The following is a 27,623-nucleotide window of genomic DNA, read 5'->3' on the forward strand; positions in this document are numbered from 1 at the left end:
TCAAAACTTTTACTGAAAAAAAGGCACAAAAAGAATAATGAATCCTTATCATTTACATATTTTGTGCTCTCCATTGTGAATTGTGTCATTTAAATTAATGTAATGCTGCCATCTAGTGCTGAAGATTCATTATTACACTCTTTCAGGATCGATGAAGAATTGCTGATACAGAAGTTTCATTAAAATCATTTTATAAAGAAACAATAAAAAAAAAATAAGAAAAAAGATTTACAGTAAGTTATGGAGAAATCAAACTGCAATGAGCGAACAACTGTCCACCAAGCATTCTCTGTCTACGACCCACATTCACACTTGCTTTTTCTATTGTCAGGTACAGTTTCTGTACTGTGAATTATTATTATTATTATTATTTATTATTATAGCGCCATTTATTCCATGGCACTTTACATGTGAGAAAGGGGTATAATACAAGAACAATTACAATAATCTTGAACACAATGTGACAGCGACTGGTACAGGAGGAGCGAGGACCCTGCCCACGAGGGCTCACAATATACAAGGGATGGGGGAGGATACAGTAGGTGAGGGTAGAGCTGTATGGTGGAGCGGTGGTTACTGCAGGTTGTAGGCTTGTCAGAAGAGGTGGGTCTTCGGGTTCCTTTTGAAGGCTTCCATGGTAGGCGAGAGTCTGATACGTTGGGGTAGAGAGTTCCAAAGTAGGGGGGATGCATGGGAGAAATCTTGTATGCGATTGTGGGAGGAGGAGATAAGAGGGGAGTAGAGAAGGAGATCTTGTGAGGATCGGAGGTTGCGTGCGGGTATGTAACGGGAGACTAGGTCGGAGATATATGGAGGAGACAGGTTGTGAATGGCTTTGTATGTCATGGTTAGGGTTTTGAACTGGAGTCTCTGAGCAATGGGGAGCTAGTAAAGGGATTGATGGAGAGGAGAGGCCGGGGAATAGCAGGGGGACAAGTGGATTAGTCGAGCAGCAGAGTTTAGGATAGATTGGAGGGGTGCGAGAGTGCCACAGAGCAGGAGGTTGCAGTAGTCAAGGCGGGAGATGATGAGGGCGTGCACTAGTGTTTTTGCAGATTCATGGTTTAGGAATGTGCGGATCCGGGAGATATTTTTGAGTTGGAGTCGGCAGGAAGTGGAAAGGGCTTGGATATGTGGTTTGAAGGAGAGATCAGAGTCCAGGGTTACCCCAAGACAGCGAGCTTGAGGGACTGGGGAGAGTGGGCAGCCACAGGACTGGGCTGTTTACACGGGGACCGTACAGAATGTAATATAATTAATACTTATTGTATTCTTATTCTCATAAGAGCTAAACAATCATTCAACATCCATTCAATAGCGAAGAAATTTCCTCTAATGTGTTCACAACATAAAAATAGTGGCTGGGTGTCTTATCAAGGATCTGGGCACCTCCCAAATGCCTACTCATAAGAGCCATTGTTAAACACATAGGAGACTTCCTCCTGTGGAAACTCAAAACTTGAGAAACTTTTTTTCGGGCATTTGAAGATTTTCCTTTGGCAACAATATTGTTTTTTTGCTGGCTGTGTATGTAAAACATGATGTAGTCCTAGATAAGAAACCATGCACAATTGTAATAAAGTAATAAAAAGTAATATAACTGGAATAAAACTTCATACTGCAACTTATTACTGGCAATTATATATTCATTTAATGAACACATTTATGGACATTATACGATTTTACACATATTCTTATCTATCCAAAGTTCCAAACAGGCTTCAATGTGCATGAATTATGTGAACCCTGCGGCATTCATTGTTAGTCTGGATGTTCTGAAGCTTCACTCCCTCCTCATATCATTAGAATTTTCCTTTGCATTTGTGTTATCAAATCTATTTGTTTTTTTACTACCTTTTTTTTACATTTTAAAGCACCACTCCAGCATTTTTTTTTAATTTTACCGCTGCAGTGGTGCTTCTAAGGGCTCACACTCATCTGCGTTAATAAATTCGGTACGATGTTGTTTCTGGAAAGTCGGACGAGTGTCATGCAAGTACAAAGCGATTTTTCTCACCTAGTATCTGAATGACATCCTAATGACACAATCCGTATGCAATGAGATTTTAGCATGAACATTTACATAAGTAATTCTGCATGTCATTTAAAGATAGTTTTCAAATTAAATATTCGTAAAACATATATAGATTGAAATAGATAGATATATAGAAATATGTGAGTGATATATATAATCCTTACTTTGCTTGTGTAGATTACTGCCCTTGTATTTAATTAATAAATCAATAAATTAAAAAAATGGCGTAGGGTCCCTCAAAATTTTAATAACCAGCTGAGGATAAGCCGACAGCTGGGGGCTGATGTTTATAGCCTGGGAAGGGGGTAATACACATGGAGTTTCCCAGGCTATTAATATCAGCTCACAGCTGTATACTTAGCCTTTACGGGTTATTAAAATGGATGAACCCCCCAAAAAAAGACTTAGGGTCCCCCTAGAATTATTTACCAGCAAAGGCTAGGCAGACAGCTGCAGACTGATATTAGTAGGCTAGGCAGGGGCCATGCTTTTTTTCCCCCTCCCAGACTAAAAACATCAGCTCTCAGCCACCCCAGAAATGGTGCATCCATAAGATTTGCCAATTCTGGAGCTTAGCCTCATCTCTTCCCACTTACCCTGGTGCGGTGGCAAGTGGGGTAATAGGGTTGTGGTTGATGTCAGCTTTGTATTGGCAGCTGACATCAAGCACAGGAGTTAGTAATGGAGGGGCGTCTATAAGACGCCCCCATTACTAACCCTTTAGTCAAATTGTAAAAAATGCACTTTCAGAATAAAGTTCTTTAATAGACATAAAGACACAGACTCCTTTATTTGTAAAAAGGTGAAGACGCCGGAAGGTGAGTATAAGACCAGGGACCTTACATTAAAAGCACAATTCTAGAGCCGGAAAAAAAAACCCACTGGGGTGATGTTTAAAAGGATCTGTTTTAATTCTCTGCGCATGCCCAGAACACTAGAGGTATTCAGAGGCACAGATAAAAACAGGACACAAAACGGATGCAAGTGAATGCCGAATGAAGCCAAAGCTTCCATTTAAATACAAAACTTTGGCTTCAGTTATGTTCTGTTTGTATTCTTCCTTGTATCTGTTAGAGATGGATCCCAAACCCTAGTGTGAACTTACCCTAACAAATACTGATTCAAAATACTGACCAGAATATTTCCATGTGGAACTAGCAGCATGCTGAATCTGGTAAAATTACGGACCCTATTACAGTCAATAGGGTGTCTGCCGAACACTGTTGGTGCCTGTCGTATGAAGGATTTGACTCTGACGATAATTTCATTCTGCTCCTATGATCGAATGTTTCTATTCACCAACACTGGGTAAAGGTCCTGGGAGAACACTGAATAATTGAACCGCAAAGTATATTCAGAAATTTCTTAACTTTAAGAAATGTTTTAAACTAATCAAACGTCTAATTACAGAAAACTTTTGATATTTCATGGAAGCTTGATTAGGAGTCGGGGCTTTGAAACTGGCTTGTCATTGCTGTACTTGGGAGGTGAAGACTATATGGGTATTATAGTCTATCATCTCTCTTTACCTCTTAAAAGGGTATAGACAAGACATGACATACGCGTATATGTCTAATAAGTATGGTTCAGGAATTTATGGTTGACTGTGTTCATTTCTATGGAAACTGCAATTTTTGGTGCGCCTATAGATATGAATAGGAGACACAATATCTTATAAATGTCCAAGATCGGACAAGAATAAAATTGGAAAAAAAGCTAATGGTGCCTAAGCTATTATAGTTTTCATTAGTGCATAGCAGTTTAGACCTTCACTATCTTTATGATACATATTGTAGGTGTTATGGCTCAACTAGTGAGAAGGATTTGCAAGGTCAGGGTGATCCTAATGGATAGTAGACATAGATACAACAGAAAAAGGAAGGAGGATTACATCAGCTCACCGGTGAGGGTAGTTGTTCCAGGATGGGTCTGGTGCAAGGAAAATCTTGAGTCTGGTTTCAGGTAAGACAAAAATTTGTATATACAAGAAAAAATTCAGCTGCCGCCAAGGGATTTTATTATTTTGTTATAATAAAAACATGGTTTATTGATATGCTGTACAGAAACATAGTTAATAAGAAAGAAACACCAGGCCTACGCGTTTCAAGAAAAAAAAGCTGTTAGTCATATGGCATTATTCATACAGAAATTAAATCCTTAAATACCCATGAGCATCATGACATAGCACTAGGGTGCCGCCTATAATCTGAAGACCAATGACATTGTATAATGTTTGAACAGAACAATTATCTTAACATTCGTTTCAATTCAAAATCGAACAATCAATGCATTAATCATTATTAGACAAGTATACAAACATACAACTGTGTAATGGGCTGAGTGGTGGAACCACTGTGCGGTGATCAGAGGAGAGGACGGAGGGTCATGACTAGGTGTCACACCAAGGCTGACCCTGGAAACATGGCAGCTGATGATACCACGATCCGAAGAGAGACGAGGGAGGTGGGACCAGCTGCTACACCAGGACTGACCTCGGGTGGATGGCAGCTGACCCCCAAGGGACAGGAGGTAGGAACGACCAGGAATGGTAGACTTGGCAAGTACTGGCAGGCACGGTTGGTATAGGGACTGGCATGACAGACTCACAGGCAGGCAGGTACTGGCGGGCATGACTGGTGTCCTGGCAGGCAAGTGCAGGTGGTCACAGCTGATAGACAGGCCGGCTGGTGTAGACGGGCACAGCTGATATACAGACAGGCAGGTGGGCACGACTGATACACAGGCAGGTGTTGGCGGGCACAGCTGATTTACAGGCAGGCGGACATGGCTGATATAAAGGCAGGCTGGTGCAGACAGGCACGGCTGACAGGCAGGCAGGCGGGAATGACTGATACACAGACAGGCAGGTGCTGGCGGGCACGGCTGATACACAGACAGGCAGGCAGACATGGCTGAAATACAGGACAGGTATACTGGAATACGAGCACTGGGACCGCATAACTAGCAAGCGTGTTTAGAAACAGACTAACAACGTTGCACGGGAATCTCCATGCAGGTGCTTTAAATAGTAATTGTCTCCCAGCCATTGGCTGGAGACACTTTAGGATGGCGAGCGCAGCCCCTTTAAGAAGGAGGGAGGGTGCGCGCGCCCTAAGCACAGTGCCCGGAGATCTGCGCGCAATGCGTGTACTCAGAACATTAGCAGCAGGAGAGGAGGGAGGAAGTGTGGGACCGCAGTGGGGAGTGAGTGGGCGTGTCTGCTGGGGGAGAAAGGCAGAGTGCAGAAACGCTGGCGCTACAAACTGTAGGAAGGTGCGACATAAGAGCCAAGAACCCCCAGCGCTGTGCAGCATTTGTGCAAGAAGACTGCCATCTACTGTCCAAATGAGACCTTGTGGACCAACCAAAAGTGAGAGAGTTTCAGGGAGGAAGAGTTTGAATGGAGCACCGGGTCAGGTGACCTTAATGACTCAGTTCCCCGATGTCAAAGACCAGCGCGACAAAATGGTAGAAGATTTGGTGCCAAGGCAGGAGGTGCCTTGAGAAAGAAGCAGATGCTCAGGTGACAAGCCATGGTAGAAATTCCAAGGCAGTGGGTTATGGCGCACCTGGAAGCAGAAACTGGGCGGCAGCAAGTGAGTTCTGGGATCCAGACGACGCTGGTCAAGACAAGAGGAGCCGATCCACGCCAGACAAGTTCTGGGATACAGACGACGCCTGTCAAGGCCTGAAACCCGACCCGTGCCAGTCAAGACTTGGAGTCCAGACTACGCCAGTCAAGAGCCGAGGCCCAGCCCTCATCTCACCGGGTACAAGAGATATCCATTGTCGGTCAAGCACCAAAGATCCGTGAGAGGACTCCGCTTGGGGCTGGATGCCGGGAGTGACGAATGGGAGGCATGAGTGAGCTGTTGCTTCCAGCATTGACGTTGCGGTACAGGGGTTGGTCCGGGCTAGTACAACAGACAGGGTGGGGAACGGTCGAAGTGAAGGCAGCCTAGCGAGCCTTGATAGACTTTGTCAGGAGGGTTTGCGGCCTAGTGGGAAGAACCGGAGACCCCCGCTAGGACATGTGTTCGAAGAAAAAATAGTGCTGTGGCCTACAACAACCAAGTATTCCTAGGAATTTCCACATAGGTATACAAACTAGGTGACAAAATATTAGATAAGGACCTGGATTTTTTTTTAAACATATCTCACTCCCTCGTTATAACAAAGTAATATAATCTCTTGGGGGCAGCTGGATATTTTCTTGTATATACTGTACAAACTATTGATACAGTAGAGTAGGATAAGCCAGATGACACATGGAGTAATAAGGATCTTTAGAGCTGAATATGCAGTACGGCACATAGAACAGTGAGGATTAGTAGAGCTGGATAGAGCAGAAATAGCAGAGCTGAGTGTGTAGACAGCACATTGGAGCAGCTAGGTAGAATATTTAGTCAAGCACCTTGGTATAGAAGAATCATATGAACAAAAGTCCCCTGTCTCAGCAGAGCAATAAAGACAGGCAAGACCTTGATGCAACAGAGCAGAATGTGGGACAGCACACTGGAATAGCAGAATAGAGTTCACAGACGAGCACTTTGGCGTGTGGCAGAGCCAAGTGTGTAGACAGCTTTTTGGAATATCAGATTAGAATTGCCAAACATTCACCTTGCTATAGCAAAGCTGAGTGTGTGGACAGCATCTTGAAGCATCTGGGCAGCATTTGTAGTCAGGCACCTTGGTACAGCAGAGCCTATTAGACAGACAGATACTCTCATCCAGCAGAGGTGAGGGTAGGACAGCACTTTTGAACAGTAGAGCAGAATTGTCAGACAGGCACTTTAGTTTAGCAGAGTCAAGTTTACAGAAAGCAAAATCGGATTGGCAAACAGGCACCTTGATGTAGGAGAGCCAAGTGTGCAGACAGCACTTATGAACTGTAGAATCGGATTGGCAAAAAAAGTCATCTTGACATAGCAGAGCTGAGAGTGCAAGCAACACCTTGGAACATCAGAGTTGGGATTGTCATGAGCTATCCTTAGAGCAGGTTGCAGCAGAGCTGGGTTAGTTATGTGGCTAGGCTGCACAAGGTAGCAGCATTAGCTATTACTTGAATACTTTTAAGGCCAGTGCAGACACTTAAAAGGCTTAGGGTCATGACATCAGAGGTGCGCAACAGGTTAACATAATAAGACGACGTGGAGGGGAACAAAGAGACCCAGCCACCAGGGAAGGAAGATATGTGGACTAGCACTGGAGCCACCACTGGGGTGTAACAACAGGACATTTTCTAGAACTAGATGTGACTATTTTATTTACACAAGACTGGACAGTGCCTAATGCCTATCATAGGTAATGTGTAATCTAATGAAAGTTTCCTTTTTATTGCATTATAGGAGTAAACAAACACTATACTAATAAATGTCACCATGTCCATTTCTAAGGACAATGGTAGTGATTCATACGATCACAGATGAGTCCCTTGTTTCTTTTATCAGATGCTGTTTATACATATTATGTAATGATCGTCTGTCCTGTATATATTTGCTTACAGGAAATACAAACTGTGTCAGAATTCAAAGTACAAAGGTTGAGGGACGAGCCGTATGTAACTCCACCCTGACTGATGGCAAGTCATTCTGCTCGTCCCTTGGACATCCCTTGTGATTTGCAGATTCCTTCATATATATACTTCAACTCCCAAGACTGAAGTACAGAAATAAGAACTGGATTTCCTGTTTTTCACAGTCAGACATGAAGCGAAGACAGAATTGAACTGAACTGATGAGAAGAAAACTCAGAAGCGGCACATCACCATGCTTTCTGACCATATTAGAAGTGTCCTGTTAGCTGGTGGATTTTTCCTCTACCTGTTGGCTGGTGCCATGGTGTTTCAGATATTGGAACAAGATACGGAGACAGACATAAAAATAAAAACAGAGCAACACAGGTTGGACTTCTTGAAGAACAATACTTGTCTTACACAGGATGCCCTGGAACGTCTCATTAATGTAAGCACATTTTACGGTAGACATTATTTCGCTACTACCTGTCTTGCCTCATTTAGGATGTATCCTCCACTAAGATAACAATCTTGTATCTATTGGCTTATATACATGGGGATGTTTTCCCATCAAAAACTAATGTTTAGCCTAAACTAACTAGGTATCTTACTGTCAGCCATAATACGGGAACCAGGCAAGCTTAGCTTCTAATTCTGAAGCATGACCTGACCTGATCTGTATTACGCCTTCTTGGCGTAGTGACTTGGAATACTACTTTCGTTGGATGTACCACTAGTACTTTTGATCTGTGAGGTCCTTATCTTTGATTAGAGCTACAGTTTTTTTTCCAGACAGGATGGGGGGGAATTTATCAAAAGGGTAATTTTTAAAGTCACTTTTGCTTGTGGCTTAATTTGCATCAGATCTATCAAAATTTGAAATATTTGATTCATTTTTACATACAACACTTCTATATTGAGCTGTTTTTCAATTCTTCACTCCACCTGCTTTCTGGACAAATGGAAGTGCAAGTTTTTAGAAAAGTCGTAAATGATAAATTTTGCTCGGACCTATTTGCATTGCTAACTTTTCCCACTTTTCTATCCACATTTTAAAAGTGGTGGCAGTAGAGTGTAATATGTGAAAAAGTTTTGTGCAAATTCAGCATGAGACAAAACTGGGGAAAATGACTTGATGAATTACTCAAAATGTATAAAAGCCCGAATTGTCCAAGACGCGGAAAGCAATCATGTTACTGTTAAGCCTGAATGAGTCTCCACAGTTGGATGAGCAGCGTCAGCTGTAGAAGCGATACAAGGGCTCATGTATATCCATTACCATAAGATGCAGGTTACCTTTAGTTTCTTCACCATTTACACCTTAGTAGATTTATTACAGCCTATTGCTAAATGCCCTGTAATTATATTCTTCTACCTTTAATTATAGAGGATAACCAGGGTAATAATGAACTATGGCTTTAGCAGACATTGACAAAGAAGTCTACATAAAACTGATGCTGATAGATGGTGATCAACTTTCTTAAAAAGAGAGAATTACCAATATCTACCAATAGAATTACTTAGTAAATGAAGAACAAGAATTGTAGTATTTTTTTTTAAATATGATATATCTACAAAATAGTAGGAGGCAGATAAAGTTACACCTAAGTTTGGGTTCACAAATATCACCATATGTGTCCAGCTCAGGCATAAAATAAGTAAAAATAAGTTGGCCACTGGTTGGGTTTGTATAATTGGATAGAAAAGCATGTTTTTTTATCTTCTTTAATTCAACCTCCTGGAACAGTTTTCATTGCTACAAGTAATGTGTCATATTCCAGAAGACATCCAATTGGATGTCTCTACCAGCTTTGTACATCTAGAGGCTGAAATCAGTGCTATCTCTAGTTCTGGCAGTATGTTTAGGGTCATTGTCCTGCTGTAAGGTGAACCTATGCCCCAGTCTCATGTCTTCTGCAGCCTCTAACAGATTTTCCTCCAGGTTTGCCTTGAATTTAAGTCCATCCATCTTCCCATCAACTCTGACCAGCTTCCTTGCCCCTGCTGAAATAAAGCCTCCCACAGCATGATGCTGCCACCACCATGTTTGATGGTAAATATGGTGTTTTAAGGGCAATGTGCATTGTTAAAATTCTGCTACATATAGAGTTTTGTATTTAGCCCAAAAAGCTCTACTTTCGTCTCATCTAACAAGAGTACCTTCTTCCACATGCCATATAGGGGAAACAACTAGCATGTGGAAGAAAGTGCACTGGTCAGACTTTTTGGGTAAACGCATAACGCTATGTGTGACGGAAAACTTACACTGCACATCGCCCTGGAAACACCATCCCCATCATGTCTGCATTATGTTGTGGGGGGGCTTTTCTTCAGCAGTGGGGAAGAAGGATAAAGTTAAATACAGGGAAATCCTGTAGTAATACCTTGTTAGAAGCTGAAAAAGACATGAGACTGGGGCGTAGGTTCACCATCCAGCAGGACAATGACCCTAAACATCCTGCCAGAGCTACAATGGATTATTTAGATCAAAGCATATTCATGTGTGTGAAAGGCTCAGTCACAGTCCAGATCTAAATCCTATTGAGAATCTGTTTCAAGACTTGAAAATTGCCTCCATCCAATCTCACTGAACTAGAACTAGTTTTGCAAAGAAGAATGGGCAAAAAAATTCAGCCTCTAGATGGGCAAAGTTGGTAGAGACATACCCCAAAAGATTTGCAGCAGTAATTGCAGGGATAGGTGGTCCTACAAAGTATCAGACTACAGGAGGCTGAATACAAGTGCATGTCAAAACTCAAGGCACTATACAGTACAGACCAAAAGTTTGGACACACCTTCTCATTTAAAGATTTTTCTGTATTTTCATGACTATGAAAATTGTACATTCACACTGAAGGCATCAAAACTATGAATTAATACATGTGGAATTATATACTTAACAAAAAAGTGTGAAACAACTGAAAATATGTCTTATATTCTTGGTTCTTCAAAGTAGTCACCTTTTGCTTTGATGACTGCTTTGAACACTCTTGGCATTCTCTTGATGAGCTTCAAGAGGTAGTCACCGGAAATGGTTTTCACTTCACAGGTGCGCCATGTCAGGTTTAATAAGTGGGATTTCTTGCCTTATAAATGGGGTTAGGACCATCAGTTGTGTTGTGCAGAAGTCAGGTGGATACACAGTTGATAGTCCTACTGAATAGATTGTTAGAATTTGTATTATGGCAAGAAAAAAGCAGCTAAGTAAAGAAAAACGAGTGGCCATCATTACGTTAAGAAATGAAGGTCAGTCAGGGCGAAAAATTGGGAAAACCTTCAATGTGTCCCCAAGTGCAGTTGCAAAAACCATCAAGCGCTACAATGAAACTGGCTCACATGAGGACCGCCCCAGGAAAGGAAGACCAAGAGTCACCTCTGCTTCTGAGGATAAGTTTATCCGAGTCACCAGCCTCAGAAATCGCAGGTCAACCGCAGCTCGGATTAGAGACCAGGTCAATGCCACACAGAGTTCTAGCAGCAGACACATCTCTTCAACAACTGTTAAGAGGAGACTTTGTGCAGCAGGCCTTCATGGTAAAATAGCTGCTAGGACCCACTGCTAAGGACAGGCAACAAGCAGAAGAGACTTGTTTGGGCTAAAGAACACAAGGAATGGACATTAGACCTGTGGAAATCTGTGCTTTGGTCTGATGAGTCCAAATTTAAAATCTTTGGTTCCAACCACCGTGTCTTTGTGCGACGCAGGAAAGGTGAACGGATGGACTCTACATGCCTGGTTCCCACAGTGAAGCATGGAGGAGGAGGTGTGATGGTGTGGGGGTGCTTTGCTGGTGACACTGTTGGGGATTTATTCAAAATTGAAGGCATACTGAACCAGCATGGCTACCACAGCATCTTGCAGCGGCATGCTATTCCATCCGGTTTGCGTTTAGTTGGACCATCATTTATTTTTCAACAGGACAATGACCCCAAACACACCTCCAGGCTGTGTAAGGGCTATTTGACCAAGAAGGAGAGTGATTGGGTGCTACGCCAGATGACCTGGCCTCCACAGTCACCAGACCTGAACCCAATCGAGATGGTTTCAGGTGAGCTGGACCGCAGAGTGAAGGCAAAAGGGTAAACAAGTGCTAAGCATCTCCGGGAACTCCTTCAAGATTGTTGGAAGACCATTTCCGGTGGCTACCGCTTGAAGCTCATCAAAAGAATGCCAAGAGTGTGCAAAGCAGTCATCAAAGCAAAAGGTGGCTACTTTGAAGAACCTAGAATATAAGACATATTTTCAGTTGTTTCACACTTTTTTGTTAAGTATATAATTCCACATGTGTTAATTCATAGTTTTGATGCCTTCAGTATGAATGTACAATTTTTATAGTCATGAAAATACAGAAAAATCTTTAAATGAGAAGGTGTGTCCAAACTTTTGGTCGGTACTGTATATATACATACATAAAACCTGCCCCTACTTACTCTGTTGAAAGTGCATAATGTTACTGTGTTGGTAGGCCAGTAACTACTAAAGTCAAAAAAGGATATGAGGAAAAGTCATCAGCTTCTATGGTGTTCACTGAGTACAATCTCATGTGTCTAAATGTGCATGTGGTTAAAAATAAACTGTCATGAGAATTTTATGCCTCAAACTAATGACATGTATGTACAGGTATTTTGAGGCTGATTAAATCCATACTTTAAATTTAGAAATCCGTTTTGGAGCTTCTCAGCAATCCAGTGTTGACATTGACTAGAGTGGGTGACAGTGTTGATCCCAGAACAGGACACTGAATTTGCAGCTTTCCTGCCCTCCCTCATCACTCCCCGCCTGCTCATGTGCCTGACTAACAATCTGCACCAGTCACCAGTAGAGCTTGTGAGAGATCTTAATCAGGTGAGGCAGGCAATTGAAACAAGAGTGATCTGTCAGTCAGACACTAGAGGAGGGTGGCGGACGAGAAAAGGGAGGGAGGACAGGAGAGTTGTAAGTGCACTGTCCCCCCCCCCCAACCACTTGTGGCTCATTTGCATTCAATTTTAAAGCAGGGTTGCTCCATTGCTGAGAAACGCCAATGCAGATTTCTGAAATCAAGGTATGGATTTAACAACAAAGCACATGTACAAACATGTCATTATTTAGAGGTATAAAATCTTCTTGACAGGTCCCCTTTAATTTCCTAGCACGGCCACTCCTTTAGGGACATTATTGCGAGTTTGCCTTCCTTACTATGAAAGGAACAAAGAGTTGGTTATGTTTTTTGGTAAAATGGAGCTTTATTTTAAGAACAGGTTATCACAGATGCAGTTAAGCACGGAGTGAACCCATTACTAAATAACACTTCAGAGACGCAAACGAACTGGGATTTCAGCAGCTCCTTCTTTTTTGCTGGTACTGTCGTAACGACCATTGGTAAGTTCAGTTCCTATTATACAATATTTATGTTACGGGAAACCACGACAGAGAAGGGCCAGAAGATTGCGTCTGGTTACACGAACCCCTGCTCTGATTAGAACTGCTTCACCTTTCTACTAGCAGTGCAGGTTTTCCTTGTTCTGTTATTGCAAGGGTTAATACGTTCAGTTGATCTCCTGGTGCTTTCCATCCTGAATTGCCTCAGCTGTTCTGTGTTGGCCACTCCCCTCTGGTATATATGCTCGCCACTGGCACTTGGGAGTTGCCAGTGATAGTTTACCACTTACTGGTTTGGAGTTGAAGGAGAAGTTCAGTGTTTGGAGTAGGCAGTTGGAGTGTTTTTCAGGAGAATTCTGCGTGGAGTTGGTTTGTGTGTTTTTCTCCCTATCCTCTTCCTATTTGGTTTATCCTTCCCAAATTCCCACTCGTTCTTTTTGTGAGTGTATTTGTATTATTGTAGTTTTCTTTTATCCTTATCTTCCTGGAGAGTACTAGCTGTATGACTATCTGCCATTTCATGTCTGTGTTGTTGTCATGTCCCATGACTTGGGAATCATACAGTAAATATGTTACGGGTCAGACAGGTGGAACCTGTGTACCGTGGTGCAAGGAGGGACCCAGAGGGGCGTAACTAAGTATCAACTCAGACCGACCCTGGTCGTATGGCGGCTAACGACTCCGTGACCAGGGAGGGACCGAGCAGAGGGACCAGGTGCTACTCTGGGAACGACATTGTAAGAGAGCAGGTGGCTCCCACGGGTCAGATGACTGGGACTGACCGGTATGGCGGATGGGCACAGCAAGCAGGCAGAAGTCCCTGGGTTAGCTGACAGGTGGTCACGGCACATGACGGCAGAGCAGGCTGAAGTCTCTAGGTTAACAGACAGGTGGTCACGGCAAGTGACGGCAGGAGCCTCCAGGTAGGCTATCAGATGGTCACGGGAAGTGACGGCAGAGCCTCCATCTAGGCTAGCAGGTAACAGGCAGGTAACAGGCGAGTGCTCCCAGGTGAGCAGGCTAGCAGGCACAGCAGGTAGCAGGCAGGTAACTGGCATGTGCATCCTGGTAAGAAGGAGGGCTTGCCCATAGACAGACTGGCGGGTTGAACGGAAGACAGACTGTCGGGCTGGAGAGTAGTCAGGCTGGCGGACTGGAACAGTAGTCAGGCTGGCAACTGGACCTGAGGGCTGAAGCAGAGGTAAGTATACTTGTGCAACAACTATTGCTCGGGCACCTCCATTTTGGAGGAGGTGCCTTATATGGGAGGTCCTCCGGCTATTGGCCGGGGACTCCTTAGGACGGCGCGAGCGGCCCCTTTAAGAGAGAGGGAGCACGCGCGCGCCCTAAGCACAGTGCCCGGGAAGCTGCGCGCCCCGGCTGCAGCAGGAAGAGGAGCGCAGGAGGACGCCGCGCGGGGAGCGGGGAGGTGAGAGGGACGGCGTCTCTGCCTGGCAGGGAGCAGAGACGCCGATGCTACAATATAGTCTTCTTTACCTACTGCAGCTGTTACTGCTACTGTAATTGTGCATAACTACAAGAATTCAGCTTGAAAATAAACCTTCTTCTGGAATCTTCATACGTGCCTCTGCGGTCGAGTCAAGCTATCTGATGAAATCTCTTCGTGTGAGCACTGGTACATAGAGACAGCCAAGAGATGGTGCCTCAAGAGCGCCCTACACTCACAACCTAGTTATGGAGTCAGAATAGTTGCATTGAATCCACACAGGTCTCCATCATTTTGCTGAGCCAAGCTTTTGATCACTACCTGTGATACAAGCTCATGGTATCTGGATGTTGTGACAGTAATGCAGATGAGAAATTGGGTCAAAGTTACTGCTGTCTGAACCTGGGTCTAAGGTTATATAAGTTTATATACAATATCCATAATTTTAACCAAAAATCCTTTTTTTTTAAATTTTAGGATATGGAACAATTGCACCGAAAACACCGGGTGGACAGATCTTCTGTGTGATTTATGCTTTATTTGGAATCCCTCTGAATGTCATTATTCTTGGTCGCGTTGGCAATGCTCTGTCCCTCTGGTGTATTAGACTTGGAAAATGCCTGCTTAAAAAAGGAGTGAAAAAGGTAAAAACTAAGTTCATGACCCTTGTACTCAAAAAATGCATTCACCCACAATCCAGAAAGCTTGTCTGCAGTGGCCCCACTTTGAATATCTACTTTGTGGTGGATTAACATCAGGCAGATTTTATTACAAAGTTACTGCAGCTGAAACTTCTTGCTATTAATCTGAATTCGGCCTCATTCAGACGTCCGATTTTCTCACGTACTAAAAAAACGGACTGATTATTTTGATCAGACTTTGATCAGAGTTTGTTCCGAGTGTCATCAGTTTATCTCATATGTGGAAAAAAAATGTCTCAACCTTCTCCTTTCTGATAGTCCGTGAAAATCGGATGCATGCATGCTACTTCATTTAACATCTTCAAGGTGTTTGAACTCTGATGTGGTTAAAAGAAATGACATAAGGTGGACCATGTGCACAGCAATGCCGTTTTGACATTGCCGTGCATTGTATTAATTTTTTTCTGGCGCTTTTGTGCCACTTTTTTAGGTGTATTCCAGGCGGAATCCGTCTGAAAAAGACATTGTGCGCACATACCTTAAGGGTTTTATGGGTGAGATGGGGTTAACTGTGTTCATGTGCCATCCACAAGAGATGGTGCTACGGAAACAACGAACAGTTCCTGACTTACACTGTGTTACACTATTTGTGTATCAGTCATTCACTCCTATGGAAGCTGTGGAAACAGGATAGCTCATACGCTCTCGGCTGTTTCCTTAGCCTCACCTCCAGTTTTCAGCATCTGGATGGAGTTGCTCCCATCTTAGTCATAAACTAGACTAATGCAACTTTCTTCTGATCAGTCTCCCTCTTACCAAACTTTCTCCTCTCCAATCCGTCCTGAATGCGGCAGCCAGGGTCGTATTTCTGTCCAGCCGCTTCACCGATGCCGTTACCTTGTGCCAGTCATTACACTGGTTACCCATTCGCCACAGGGTCCAATATAAACTCATTGCTCTCACTCACAAAGCTCTCCACAGTTCTGCACCGCCTTATATCTCCTCTCTCCTCTCTGTCTATCGCCCAACACGTGCCCTCCATTCTACAAATGACCTAAGACTATCATCCCCCATAATACGAACCTCGCATCTCCGTCTTCAAGATTTCTCTCATGCTGCGCCAGTTCTCTGGAATGCTCTACCCCAGAAGATCCGACTGATACCTAGCCCCCATGTCTTCAAGCGCACTTTAAAAACCTATCTCTTTAAACAAGCCTACCACCTCAACTACTCAGCAAAGTAACTTTCCCCTGCCCCCTCCTTCTAAATATTATTCAGAATCTGCTCCCTCCTATCCATCTGTCTCCATACCCTCCATGCACACGATAACTACACTCGATACTTGAGTATTGCACTTAAATATATGGGCTGATGACCGGATCATGCAGCCTTATAGGAAAACCCCTACTTATTATAATTGCTAGACCTGAAATAGCAAGCACTTTTCACCTATTGTGTTCCCCCCATTCCCTTGTAGATTGTAAGCAGAGAGCAGGGTCCTCACTCCTGATGTAACTGTTTAAACTGTCTTACTTTGTATTGAATTAATTGTCTGTACATGTCCCCACTTGATTGTAAAGTGCTGCGGAATATGTTGGCGCTATAGAAATAAAAATTATTATTATTATTATAAACAGCTGAGATGGGAATAATTCCCTAAAGGGCTTGTCGGTCCTTAGGATATAAGTCTGCGGTCACTCTATGTGACTGCAGACTTGTGAATCCTCACATCTGTGCACTGTCAGGATTCTCTGCTTCTGGAAGCGGGTGGTCATATGACCACAAGTATGTGATTTGTGTACTTATGGCCACATGCCTACTAGACGTGTCCGGCGTAGCTCAATGCACTTTCACTGAGCAAGGCCTCGCACGTCTAGTTAGCACGTGACCGCATGTATGAAAATCATACACTTGAGGTCACGCACCTGTTGCTAGCACCGGAGAATCCTCACAGCGCACAGTGTGCATGATGAGAGGATTCACGAGTCTGCAGTCACATAGAGTATACCCTAAGGCCGGACAACCCCTCTAATTTCAGTCTAGTTAATTTGTGAGGACTTATGAGGATCACTTGACCACTTCCACGAGTGAATTTTATCATTGTAAAGATGTGCGGTTGTGGATTTTAATAATCACCTAGGCAGGTTATCGATGCAATTAGTTATTCCTTCCGACCACGGTGAACAGCAATTCCAGGTAAACGTCCAACAGGCAATTCTCTTAGTCCTAGAGTTTTCAACCTGGGATCAGTAGTTCCACTGCCCTGTACCAGGTGATACCCACTGTCCCCCAACTTTTGGTGGGCCCACAGCTTTTTGTATCTCCCGCCGGTATATTGGCAGTCACAGCATATGCTCCTTCGGATGATGAATATCACGACCGCAGCCCGTGATACCACCCAGCTCTCAGTCCGACTAGCAATCAATCTTCCCTTTCTCCTGCACAGGGTTCAGCCCCCTGAATTGGCTGAAGAGCTCACCCCTCCCTCCCCCAGCTAATTGTGCCTTAGTGGAGATATTTTCTCAGGTGGAACCCATCCCCTGGGTTTGCATGTGAGACTACCTGTGGTGATGGAGAGAACAATGGTCCCAAGGTCTGAGATATGGTCACTGAATGGAATAGATAACTGAGGTTGAACTGATGAGCAAACAAATCACTAACAAAACACAGCAAGCAAATTTCTAACAAAACACAAAATTAAGATTGACGAAAAGGGGTGCTCAGTGCTGGAAAAGTATTTAGAAAGTGGCCAGGTCCTCACAATCATCTTATCGTTAAGTGGGCTCCTCTGCTTCGCGGCATATTACATGTCAGGAGGGTGGTGCGCTCCTGATTGATAGCTGCAACTTTGTGCCGCTAGCCTGAACTGTATGCTCTCTGATGCTGCAAGCAGAGACAGCTTTGCCTCTGCAGCATCAGAGGAGTCCAGAAAAACTAAAGCTGACTGGTTCCAAAGATCCAGTCAACTTCAGAGCAGCACTTGCAAGTTCTATAGCAAAGAGCTTGTAGCTGCTCCTTTCCATGCTGAGGGTACTGCAGAGGTGGTCGATAAGCCAGACAATGAGCAGTAAGAAATAAAATTTTAAATCACTCCGCTCTTGAGAACAGAAGTTTTTTTTAATAACGAGTAAATTGCAATGTTGCTTCTTTTTATGAACAATTTTTAATTTTACCCATTTAAAGAAGCACTCCTCCCATTAAAATTTTTATCTTCTTAATATATTGCAATCATCATATTATATAGCACTGTGTACTTACAATTGCTCATTTTGCCTTTCTACACAGCTAATTCTTCTCTTTTCTCTGCTCTATGTAGAAAAAGGAAGCTTCTTTCCCTGCAAAAATCATTCCCCTCTTCAACTCCTGACCCAGCTGCTCTGCTCCTCCCCCCTGACAGGGACTTTTGCAGTGATGACTCATGCAGGGAAAAGATACTTCACTTTGTACATAGGGCTTAGAAGGATTCAGCTAGTCAGTTTTTAATCACGTGATGCAATAGACCTAATGGAAAAGAGAAAAATTAACTGGGTAGAAAGGCAAAATGAGCAATTGTAAGTGACGCGCCCCTGGGCCTGTGTCGCGCTGCGGTGCGCACGCGGGAGCTTACCCGGAGCCGGATCCGTGGAGGGTTGTAGTCTCGTGGCGGTGACCCGGTCCGTGCCCAGGGAGTCAAACTGGACGGCAGTCTACTAGTAGTAAATAGTTGATGACTACGCCACCCGTTGAGTGCAGCCAGGGAGCTGCTGCTGCGGGGCAGACCGCTGAGGCCGATGGTAGGATTATGCAGCGTGATAGTATAACCCCCAACGGGAGGGGTATGGTCTCAGGGCAGCCGACGTGGATGATGGGGGTAGCAGGAACCACTCAGAGACGGTACGGTGTAGTTCAGGGTCTTTACTGGTAACAACGATAGACCCTCCCGGAGTACTTGCTAGCGAACGGGGCCTGGTCAGTCCTTGAGCAGATGGGATCTCCCCTGGCCAGGCGTAGTTGTAGGCCTCCCAAACTGACTGTACTCTTCTGGCTACCTTGCTAGAAGCTGATGTAAGTAGCCCACGTCCCTGAGTGTACCGTGTGGTGCTCACCCGTATGGCCGGTGACTCGGGGCCTTCTAATGGCTTCCGCTCCACGATGGCGGTGCTGGTCCCACGCGTGTGACCGTGCCTTCGGGCTTCTGGGCCAGAGGACCTGAAATCCCCTGCCTGACGGATTCTGCTGCTGGGTAGGAGTTAGTCCCCACCGCCTCGGACTCCGGGTCCGGAAAGAAGTCTTCTTAGTCAGGGCGAGCTCTGCAGCTGCCAGCCCCTGACTCCTTGTAACTCTGCTGTTTCCTATGCTGCTTCTTGTCTCTACTCCACTTGTCTGACTCACCCTGCCTCAGCCCCGGGTTTATACAGGGGAAGTTCTTCCCCTCCCAAGACTGGGCAGGAGGTGTGGCATGCACAGGATCCCTGACCAAAGGACCTCCCACCTGCTCTCAGACATAACATTACATTACTGTGGAAAACCAGACCCCTGGGGTGCCACATAAGTACACAGTGCTATATAATACCATGATTGCAATATATTAAGAGAAGTGGTTCTTTAAGATGAGTCGACAACCTCTTTAAAATACTTTTGTTTTGCTAATCGTAGGGTCACACTTTGCGGTCACCCATTGTACATCGCAGTGACTATGAAATAATTATTGGGCAATGTGTGTAAATTAATTACTTATTGATAATCTATTTGACAGTGTGCGCTATTTGTAACTCTACCGGTAGTTCAGCTCATATATATACACTGCTCAAAAAAATAAAGGGAACACTGAAATAACACATCCTAGATCTGAATGAATGAAATATTCTCATTGAATACTTTGTTCTGTACAAAGTTGAATGTGTTGACAACAAAATCACACAAAAATCATCAATGGAAATCAAATTCATTAACCAATGGAGGCCTGGATTTGGAGTCACCCCCAAAATTAAAGTGGAAAAACACACTACAGGATGATCCAACTTTCATGTAATGTCCTTAAAACAAGTCAAAATGAGGCTCAGTATTGTGTGTGGCCTCCACGTGCCTGTATGACCTCCCTACAACGCCTGGGCATGCTCCTGATGAGGTTGCGGATGGTCTCCTGTGGGATCTCCTCCAGACCTGGACTAAAGCATCCGACAACTCCTGGACAGTCTGTGGTGCAACGTGACGTTGGTGGATGGAGCGAGACATGATGTCCCAGATATACTCAATCGGATTCAGGTCTGGGGAACGGGCGTGCCAGTCCATAGCTTCAATGCCTTCATCTTGCAGGAACTGCTGACACACTCCAGCCACATGAGGTCTGGCATTGTACTGCATTAGGAGGAACGCAGGGCCAACCGCACCAGCATATGGTCTCACAAGGGGTCTGAGGATCTCATCTCAGTACCTAATGGCAGTCAGGCTACCTCTGGCGAGCACATGGAGGGCTGTGCAGCCCTCCAAAGAAATGCCACCCCACACCATTACTGACCCACTGCCAAACCTGTCATGCTGAAGGATGTTGCAGGCAGCAGATCGCTCTCCACGGCGTCTCCAGACTCTGTGACGTCTATCACATGTGCTCAGTGTGAACCTGCTTTCATCTGTGAAGAGCACAGTGCGCCAGTGGCGACTTTGCCAATCCTGGTGTTCTGTGGCAAATGCCAAGCGTCCTGCATGGTGTTGGGCTGTGAGTACAACCCCCATCTGTGGATGTCGGGCCCTCATACCATCCTCATGGAGTCGGTTTCTAACCGTTTGTGCAGACACATGCACATTTGTGGCCTGCTGGAGGTCATTTTGCAGGGCTCTGGCAGTGTTCCTCCTTGCACAAAGGCGGAGGTAGCGGTCCTGCTGATGGGTTGTTGCCCTCCCACGGCCCCCTCCACGTCTCGTGGTGTACTGGCCTGTCTCCTGGTAGCGACTCCAGCCTCTGGACACTACGCTGACAGACACAGCAAACCTTCTTGCCACAGCTCGCATCGATGTGCCATCCTGGAGGAGATACCACAGGAGACCATCCGCAACCTCATCAGGAGCATGCCCAGGCGTTGTAGGGAGGTCATACAGGCACGTGGAGGCCACACACAATACTGAGCCTCATTTTGACTAGTTTTAAGGACATTACATGAAAGTTGGATCAGCCTGTAGTGTGTTTTTCCACTTTAATTTTGGGGGTGACTCCAAATCCAGGCCTCCATTGGTTAATAAATTTGATTTCCATTGATGATTTTTGTGTGATTTTGTTGTCAGCACATTCAACTTTGTACAGTACAAAGTATTCAATGAGAATATTTCATTCATTCAGATCTAGGATGTGTTATTTGAGTGTTCCCTTTATTTTTTTGAGCAGTATATATATATATATATATATACAGTACAGACCAAAAGTTTGGACACACCTTCTCATTTAAAGATTTTTCTGTATTTTCATGACTATGAAAATTGTACATTCACACTGAAGGCATCAAAACTATGAATTAACACATGTGGAATTATATACTTAACAAAAAAGTGTGAAACGTTGGACCATCATTTCCCAATGTTAATGAATCCAAAGTTGGACCATCATTTGGACCATCATTTATTTTTCAACAGGACAATGACCCCAAACACACCTGCAGGCTGTGTAAGGGCTATTTGACCAAGACGGAGAGTGATGGGGTGCTACGCCAGATGACCTGGCCTCCACAGTCACCAGACCTGAACCCAATCGAGATGGTTTGGGGTGAGCTGGACCGCAGAGTGAAGGCAAAAGGGCCAACAAGTGCTAAGCATCTCTGGGAACTCCTTCAAGATTGTTGGAAGACCATTTCCGGTGACTACCTCTTGAAGCTCATCAAGAGAATGCCAAGAGTGTGCAAAGCAGTCATCAAAGCAAAAGGTGGCTACTTTGAAGAATCTAGAATATAAGACATATTTTCAGTTGTTTCACACTTTTTTTGTTAAGTATATAATTCCACATGTGTTAATTCTTAGTTTTGATGCCTTCAGTGTGAATGTACAATTTTCATAGTCATGAAAATACAGAAAAATCTTTAAATGAGAAGGTGTGTCCAAACTTTTGGTCTGTACTGTATATATATATATATATATATATATATATATATATATACACTGTGTTCCAAATTATTATGCAAATAATATTTTCTCAGATTTTCCCAAATTACCTATATGAATTGCAGTCATTGTAATTTTCCAGTCAAATAACTATTAGAGTACAATTGAAACGTTTTTGTACAAACTGCCTATGATAACAGTATATTTTTTAAAAAATAAAATACTCAAACTGCACTCAAAATGCATGTTCCAAATTATTATGCAAAGCAGAGTTTTCAACCTCTTCATTTTAATAAAGAACCAAACAATGGTCATTTTTGCAATTATAAGCATTAGCGGGTTATTACAAACTGAAATCAAACAGTTTTCAACTCCAAACTTTATTCTAGGTGATGTTACATTTGCACATAGGACCCTTTGTTCGAAAGGAGCTTCTGAACTCTCTCGTCCATTGAATTTGTCAGGTTTTGGATGGTTTCTGCTTGAATTGTTTTGCATGAGGACAGAATACCCTCCCAGAGCTGTTGCTTAGATGTGAACTGCCTCCCGCTATCATAGACACTCCTTTTGATGATGCTCCAGAGGTTCTCAATGGGGTTGAGGTCAGGGGAGCATGGGGGTCACACCATAAGTTTGTCCCCTTTTATGCCCATAGCAGCCAGAGATGCAGATGTGTTATGTGCAGCATGAGACGGGGCATTATCATGCATGAAATGATCTCGATGGTCCAGATGGATGGAGTGGAGGATGGCTGGTTGATGGACACCCCATGCAAACACGGCTAATGCCAACAAGGAGGAGGTGGAGTAATGTTTTGGGCTGGAATCATGGGGAGAGAGATTGTCGGCCCCTTTAGGATCCCTGAAGGTGTAAAGATGAACTCCATAATGTATGTTGAGTTTCTCAAACAGCACTTACTGCCATGGTTCAAGAAGAAGAACCGTGCATTCCGCAGCAAGATCATTTTCATGCATGATAATGCCCCGTCTCATGCTGCACATAACACATCTGCATCTCTGGCTGCTATGGGCATAAAAGGGGACAAACTTATGGTGTGGCACCCATGCTCCCCTGACCTCAACCCCATTGAGAACCTCTGGAGCATCATCAAAAGGAGTGTCTATGATGGCGGGAGGCAGTTCACATCTAAGCAACAGCTCTGGGAGGGTATTCTGTCGTCATGCAAAACAATTCAAGCAGAAACCATCCAAAAACTGACAAATTCAATGGACGAGAGAATTCAGAAGCTAGTTTCAGACAAGGGGTCCTATGTGCAAATGTAACATCACCTAGAATAAAGTTTTGAGTTGAAAACTGTTTGATTTCAGTTTGTAATAACCTGCTAATGCTTATAATTTCAAAAATGACCATTTTTTTGTTCTTTATTAAAATGAAAAGGTTGAAAACTCTGCTGTGCATAATAATTTGGAACATGCATTTTGAGTGCAGTTTGAGTTTTTTATTTTTTTTTAAATATACTGTTATCATAGGCAGTTTGTACAAAAACCTTTCAATTGTACGCTAATAGTTATTTGACTGGAAAATTACAATGACTGCAATTCATATAAGTAATTTGGGAAAATCTGAGAAAATATTATTTGCATAATAATTTGGAACACAGTGTATATATATATATATATATATATATATATATATATATATATATATATATATATAAATATATATAAATATAAATAAATATATATATATAATTATTCTTTTTTTTTTTCAGAAAAAGGCAAAAATCCTAACAACAATATTTTTCCTGCTGGCTGGAGTTCTTGTGTTTTTGGGAATACCACCATTTGTTTTTTCAGCAACGGAAAAGTGGACGTACAGAGAAGGAGTGTACTATGCTTTCATTTCACTGAGCACTATCGGCTTTGGTGATTACGTAGTAGGATCTGGTATGTGTTCTGAGTGTCTTTATTGTTTGCTTTTCTTTATACATGATTTTTATTACCTTGCATGTTGATACATTTTGAGAAAACAGATTCTTAGCTAACATTACAAGTGCGCTGACTTATAGACACAATGGACAGAAGAAAATGATTTACCAATAAAATATTTTTATTTTAGGACCCAAGGGCACTCACCCATTTGAAGGATACCGGGCTTTGGTGTACTTTTGGATCATTTTTGGCCTTGCATGGCTTTCACTACTGTTAAACCTATTGACTTCACTACTGAAAGATACAGAAAAGAAAATAGAAAAAGATCTTCACAAAAGAAAACAGAAAAAAGAACAACATAAGCAAGAAATGGCCATGAAACCACTGACCTCCGATGAGGAAGGAACATGCACAAAGAAAACTCCTTCTAATAACTTATGAAAAAGTCCTTGGCCGTGGAAGGAAAAGCCAATCAATACTAAAATCTCAATTAGTTTTTGCCAAATAATCCTTTAAAATATGCTAGATTCTTCCATGTTATTCAGTGAAAAATAAGACAGTACTGATTCGGCTCCATCATAAAACCTCACTATCAAATAGCTTGGACGCATCATGTGAGCATTGGGATATCGTGGTGCTCAACTTCAAAAAGAGAATGAATGTAGATGTCTTCGGTGAGATACAAAAAAAGTGGCACTCATCATCCCGTAAAATAGTTCCTTTATTATACATTAAAATCTGGGTGCATGGAGATGCGGGTAGCGCTGAGGATGATGACTGTTTCGACAACGCTTCAAGGGTTCTGATCAGAACCCATTTAAGCGTTGGTGCAAAGCGAAACAGTCATCGTCCACAGTGCTACCCATACCCCCCTGAAACCAGTTTTTAATATTTCTATACCTGGGATTTTCCTGTTTCCTTTTGACTGCTAGGAAGATAAAGTGAACAGAGCCTAAAACCCAGCATTTCCTCCTTTGTATCTATGTCACATTCGTTAACATTGGGGAATTCTGACAACCAGAATGAAAACAGAATAAGCACTCCAGAAAACTCCCAAAAATATTTGTAGGCTAAGTTTACATTTCTCTGTTCTATCCCGTTAACAAATAGCAGCTGAACGTTATTATGCTTTTCTTATTTATTTAAATGAAAGTACATCATCAATATTTTTTACATTTTTTATGGATGTTTTGTTATACATGCTTTCTAATTTGCATGTGCTTGTGGTCATAGTGTTAGTATTTTTAAAATGTGATTATTACTATATGTTAAAGGGACCCTGTCAGTAACCCTACCCCTATGCAAACAGATAGTGCGATATGGGGCAGTGTAAAACATGATGAAAGATAACTATCACAGAGCCATCCCCTGTGGTGTTGCAGTCAAATTCTGCAAGTGCACTGTTGGGTGTATCAGTGCACTTGCAGTCTATGGATCTTCTTCGCTTTTCACCACTGGCACCACTTCTTAACAATGAAGTCAACGGATCTGGTGCATAACGTCACCTCTGCTCTCCACTGCCAAAGAAGAAGTGGGGCAGCAGCGGCAGGGAGAAGGGAAGAGGAGCCATAGTCTGCAAGTGCACTCATATGCAACACCTAACTTGCATATCAACAAGAGCTGAATTTTGGTGAAATGAGTGGATGGTACCATTTTAGGTATTTTTTATAATGTTTTACACTGCCACCATTTTTATTTGCACAGGGGTTGTGTTACCGACAGGTTTGTTTTCAGTAATAATAAAGTCTTATTTTCAGTAGAAGTGTAGTTTAAGCAATCCTCTGGACTGTGTCATTGTTTTAAAGGATATTAACACCTTTGGAGACTTTTTTTTTACTTGAATGCAAGTAGTTTAGGTTTAAAAGCATTTTTGCAGTAGGGTTTAATTAAAAATTCTGGGTTATTTTGTTTCTACAGCCATTGTGTATCATAGTACATAACAGACTGCAGAATTGAATTATCTGTGAAATCTGTCAGTGAGTTTGTCTAATGACAGGATTGGTAACTCTGATCTCTCTTCTCCTGAATAATCTTCTAAGATGATTTATGACATTACGGTTCTGGAGAAAAGAGGTTACAGAACCTGCCATCAGACAAGCTCAGAGATGATTGTTACCTCATTCTGTAGTATGGACTGTGATATATAGAGACTGTAGAAGCCAAACAGTCCTGAATTTTTATAAGCTAACCTTTTTGCAAACATGCTTTTATTTAAATTAAAATACTACTTTAAAGCGTACATATTTTTTTAAAGGGGTTTTCTATTACAGAAAAGGATGGCATACTGTTTGGAGAATTAATTCTGAGAATGTAGAGGCTGGATTACTGCCATGCATACCTGCCCCATCAGAAAGTGATAGCCTATACTTGCAATATGTCATCACTTTCTGAGCTGGGAAAACTCCTTTAATAATTAAGAAATGTTTTCTTCACATGTAGTGCAACATGTCAACATGAGTTGTCAATTATTATTATTTTTTAAATAAAACAAGGAAATAAAGAATATTTTCACTGCATTCAGAGCAACGTTTCATTGTAACTGATGGTAGTGTCATTTTTATTATTGCAGGGCGTCCAAAATGAAAAATGATGCCACCGTACAAATAGTCCTAATTAAATATCTCAGTCATTTTATTTTCTGTATGTTCCCTACTTCTTGCTAACGTGCGTTTGGTAGGTTAACAAGAAGTGGCGGACATAAGTATCTCGTAGATCTGAATGACTCAGTGATCAAACTACACAAGGATGGTTTCGTAGTCTGTTTCCATAGACACACATTGGTCCATAGGAACCGTAAACACAATATAAGAAAAGTGGTTGCAAAAATGGCTCTACATGTTAATAGTGTCCTATCAAGTAGTTTAGAAAAAAAAAAAAATTAAATAATTATTTATTGATTATTCCGCTTTTTTGTAGTTTTTTTTCTCCGACATAATCCTCTAGAGATATGAACCTTTTAGCACTAAATAAAAAGGCCCATATCTCTAGAACCATATGATGGATTAATAAAAAGCAAGCAAACAAAAAAAACAAATCAACTTAGATTATTCGGGGAGCAGAGGGAATAAAATAAGTGTAAAAACTGCCACCTTTCACCTGGTGACAAGTCCTTTTTAAAATAGAATTAACACATTGGGGAATATTTGTGCAAAATATCTATGCTGAAAATAACTTTTATTTTTGAGTTTTCTCAAAATCGCAAGATACCTCCTAACCATAGGACAAGGAATAACTTGGTAATTGCTTGAACCCTTAGTAATCTCAAGTATAGGGACTCTGGAGCCCCATCTTGAATGGATCAGAGATGCACCTGCTCGACCTCAGGTCCATTTATTATCTATGTGACTGCCGGAGAAAGCCAAGAACAGAGCTCCAATATTTGTACCAGAAATGGAGCAGAACTCGAGCATGTACATCGCCCCTCCATTCAAGATGCGACCTGGACTGCCTGTACTCGGGATTGCTAAGCGTCCCAGTAATTACCAAGTTATCGCTTTTGGGAAAACCCCTTTAAAATAAATTGGTCTTTCCTGAAAAAAAAATCTGTTTAGGATGTCTACAGCATACATTTATCCATTAATGATTTTGTGACAATAGTTTGCCGATTTCAACCATTGCAATCGAATGGAAAATCTCCATCTCAACCCACATGTAAATGCGGACGCA

At 42.7% G+C, this 27,623-nt stretch overlaps 1 protein-coding gene across 1 annotated transcript in view; it reads left to right on the forward strand.

The window, feature by feature from the left end:
* Window positions 1-27,359, forward strand: part of LOC141153701 (potassium channel, subfamily K, member 16-like) — a 123,935-nt gene extending 96,576 nt beyond the window's left edge. Inside the window, exons 2-6 of the mRNA XM_073638755.1 lie at window positions 7,542-7,998; window positions 12,792-12,912; window positions 14,837-15,003; window positions 23,798-23,972; window positions 24,145-27,359. Coding sequence (XP_073494856.1) covers window positions 7,804-7,998; window positions 12,792-12,912; window positions 14,837-15,003; window positions 23,798-23,972; window positions 24,145-24,398 — 912 coding nt within the window. The 5' untranslated portion in view covers window positions 7,542-7,803 and the 3' untranslated portion in view covers window positions 24,399-27,359. The remainder of the gene's footprint in view (window positions 1-7,541; window positions 7,999-12,791; window positions 12,913-14,836; window positions 15,004-23,797; window positions 23,973-24,144) is intronic.
* The last annotated feature ends 264 nt before the right edge of the window (window positions 27,360-27,623 follow it).

The sequence above is a fragment of the Phyllobates terribilis genome, unplaced genomic scaffold (genome assembly GCF_046119375.1).
Source record: "Phyllobates terribilis strain yellow unplaced genomic scaffold, ASM4611937v1 Scaffold_7__3_contigs__length_470593459, whole genome shotgun sequence".
NCBI lineage: Eukaryota > Metazoa > Chordata > Amphibia > Anura > Dendrobatidae > Phyllobates > Phyllobates terribilis.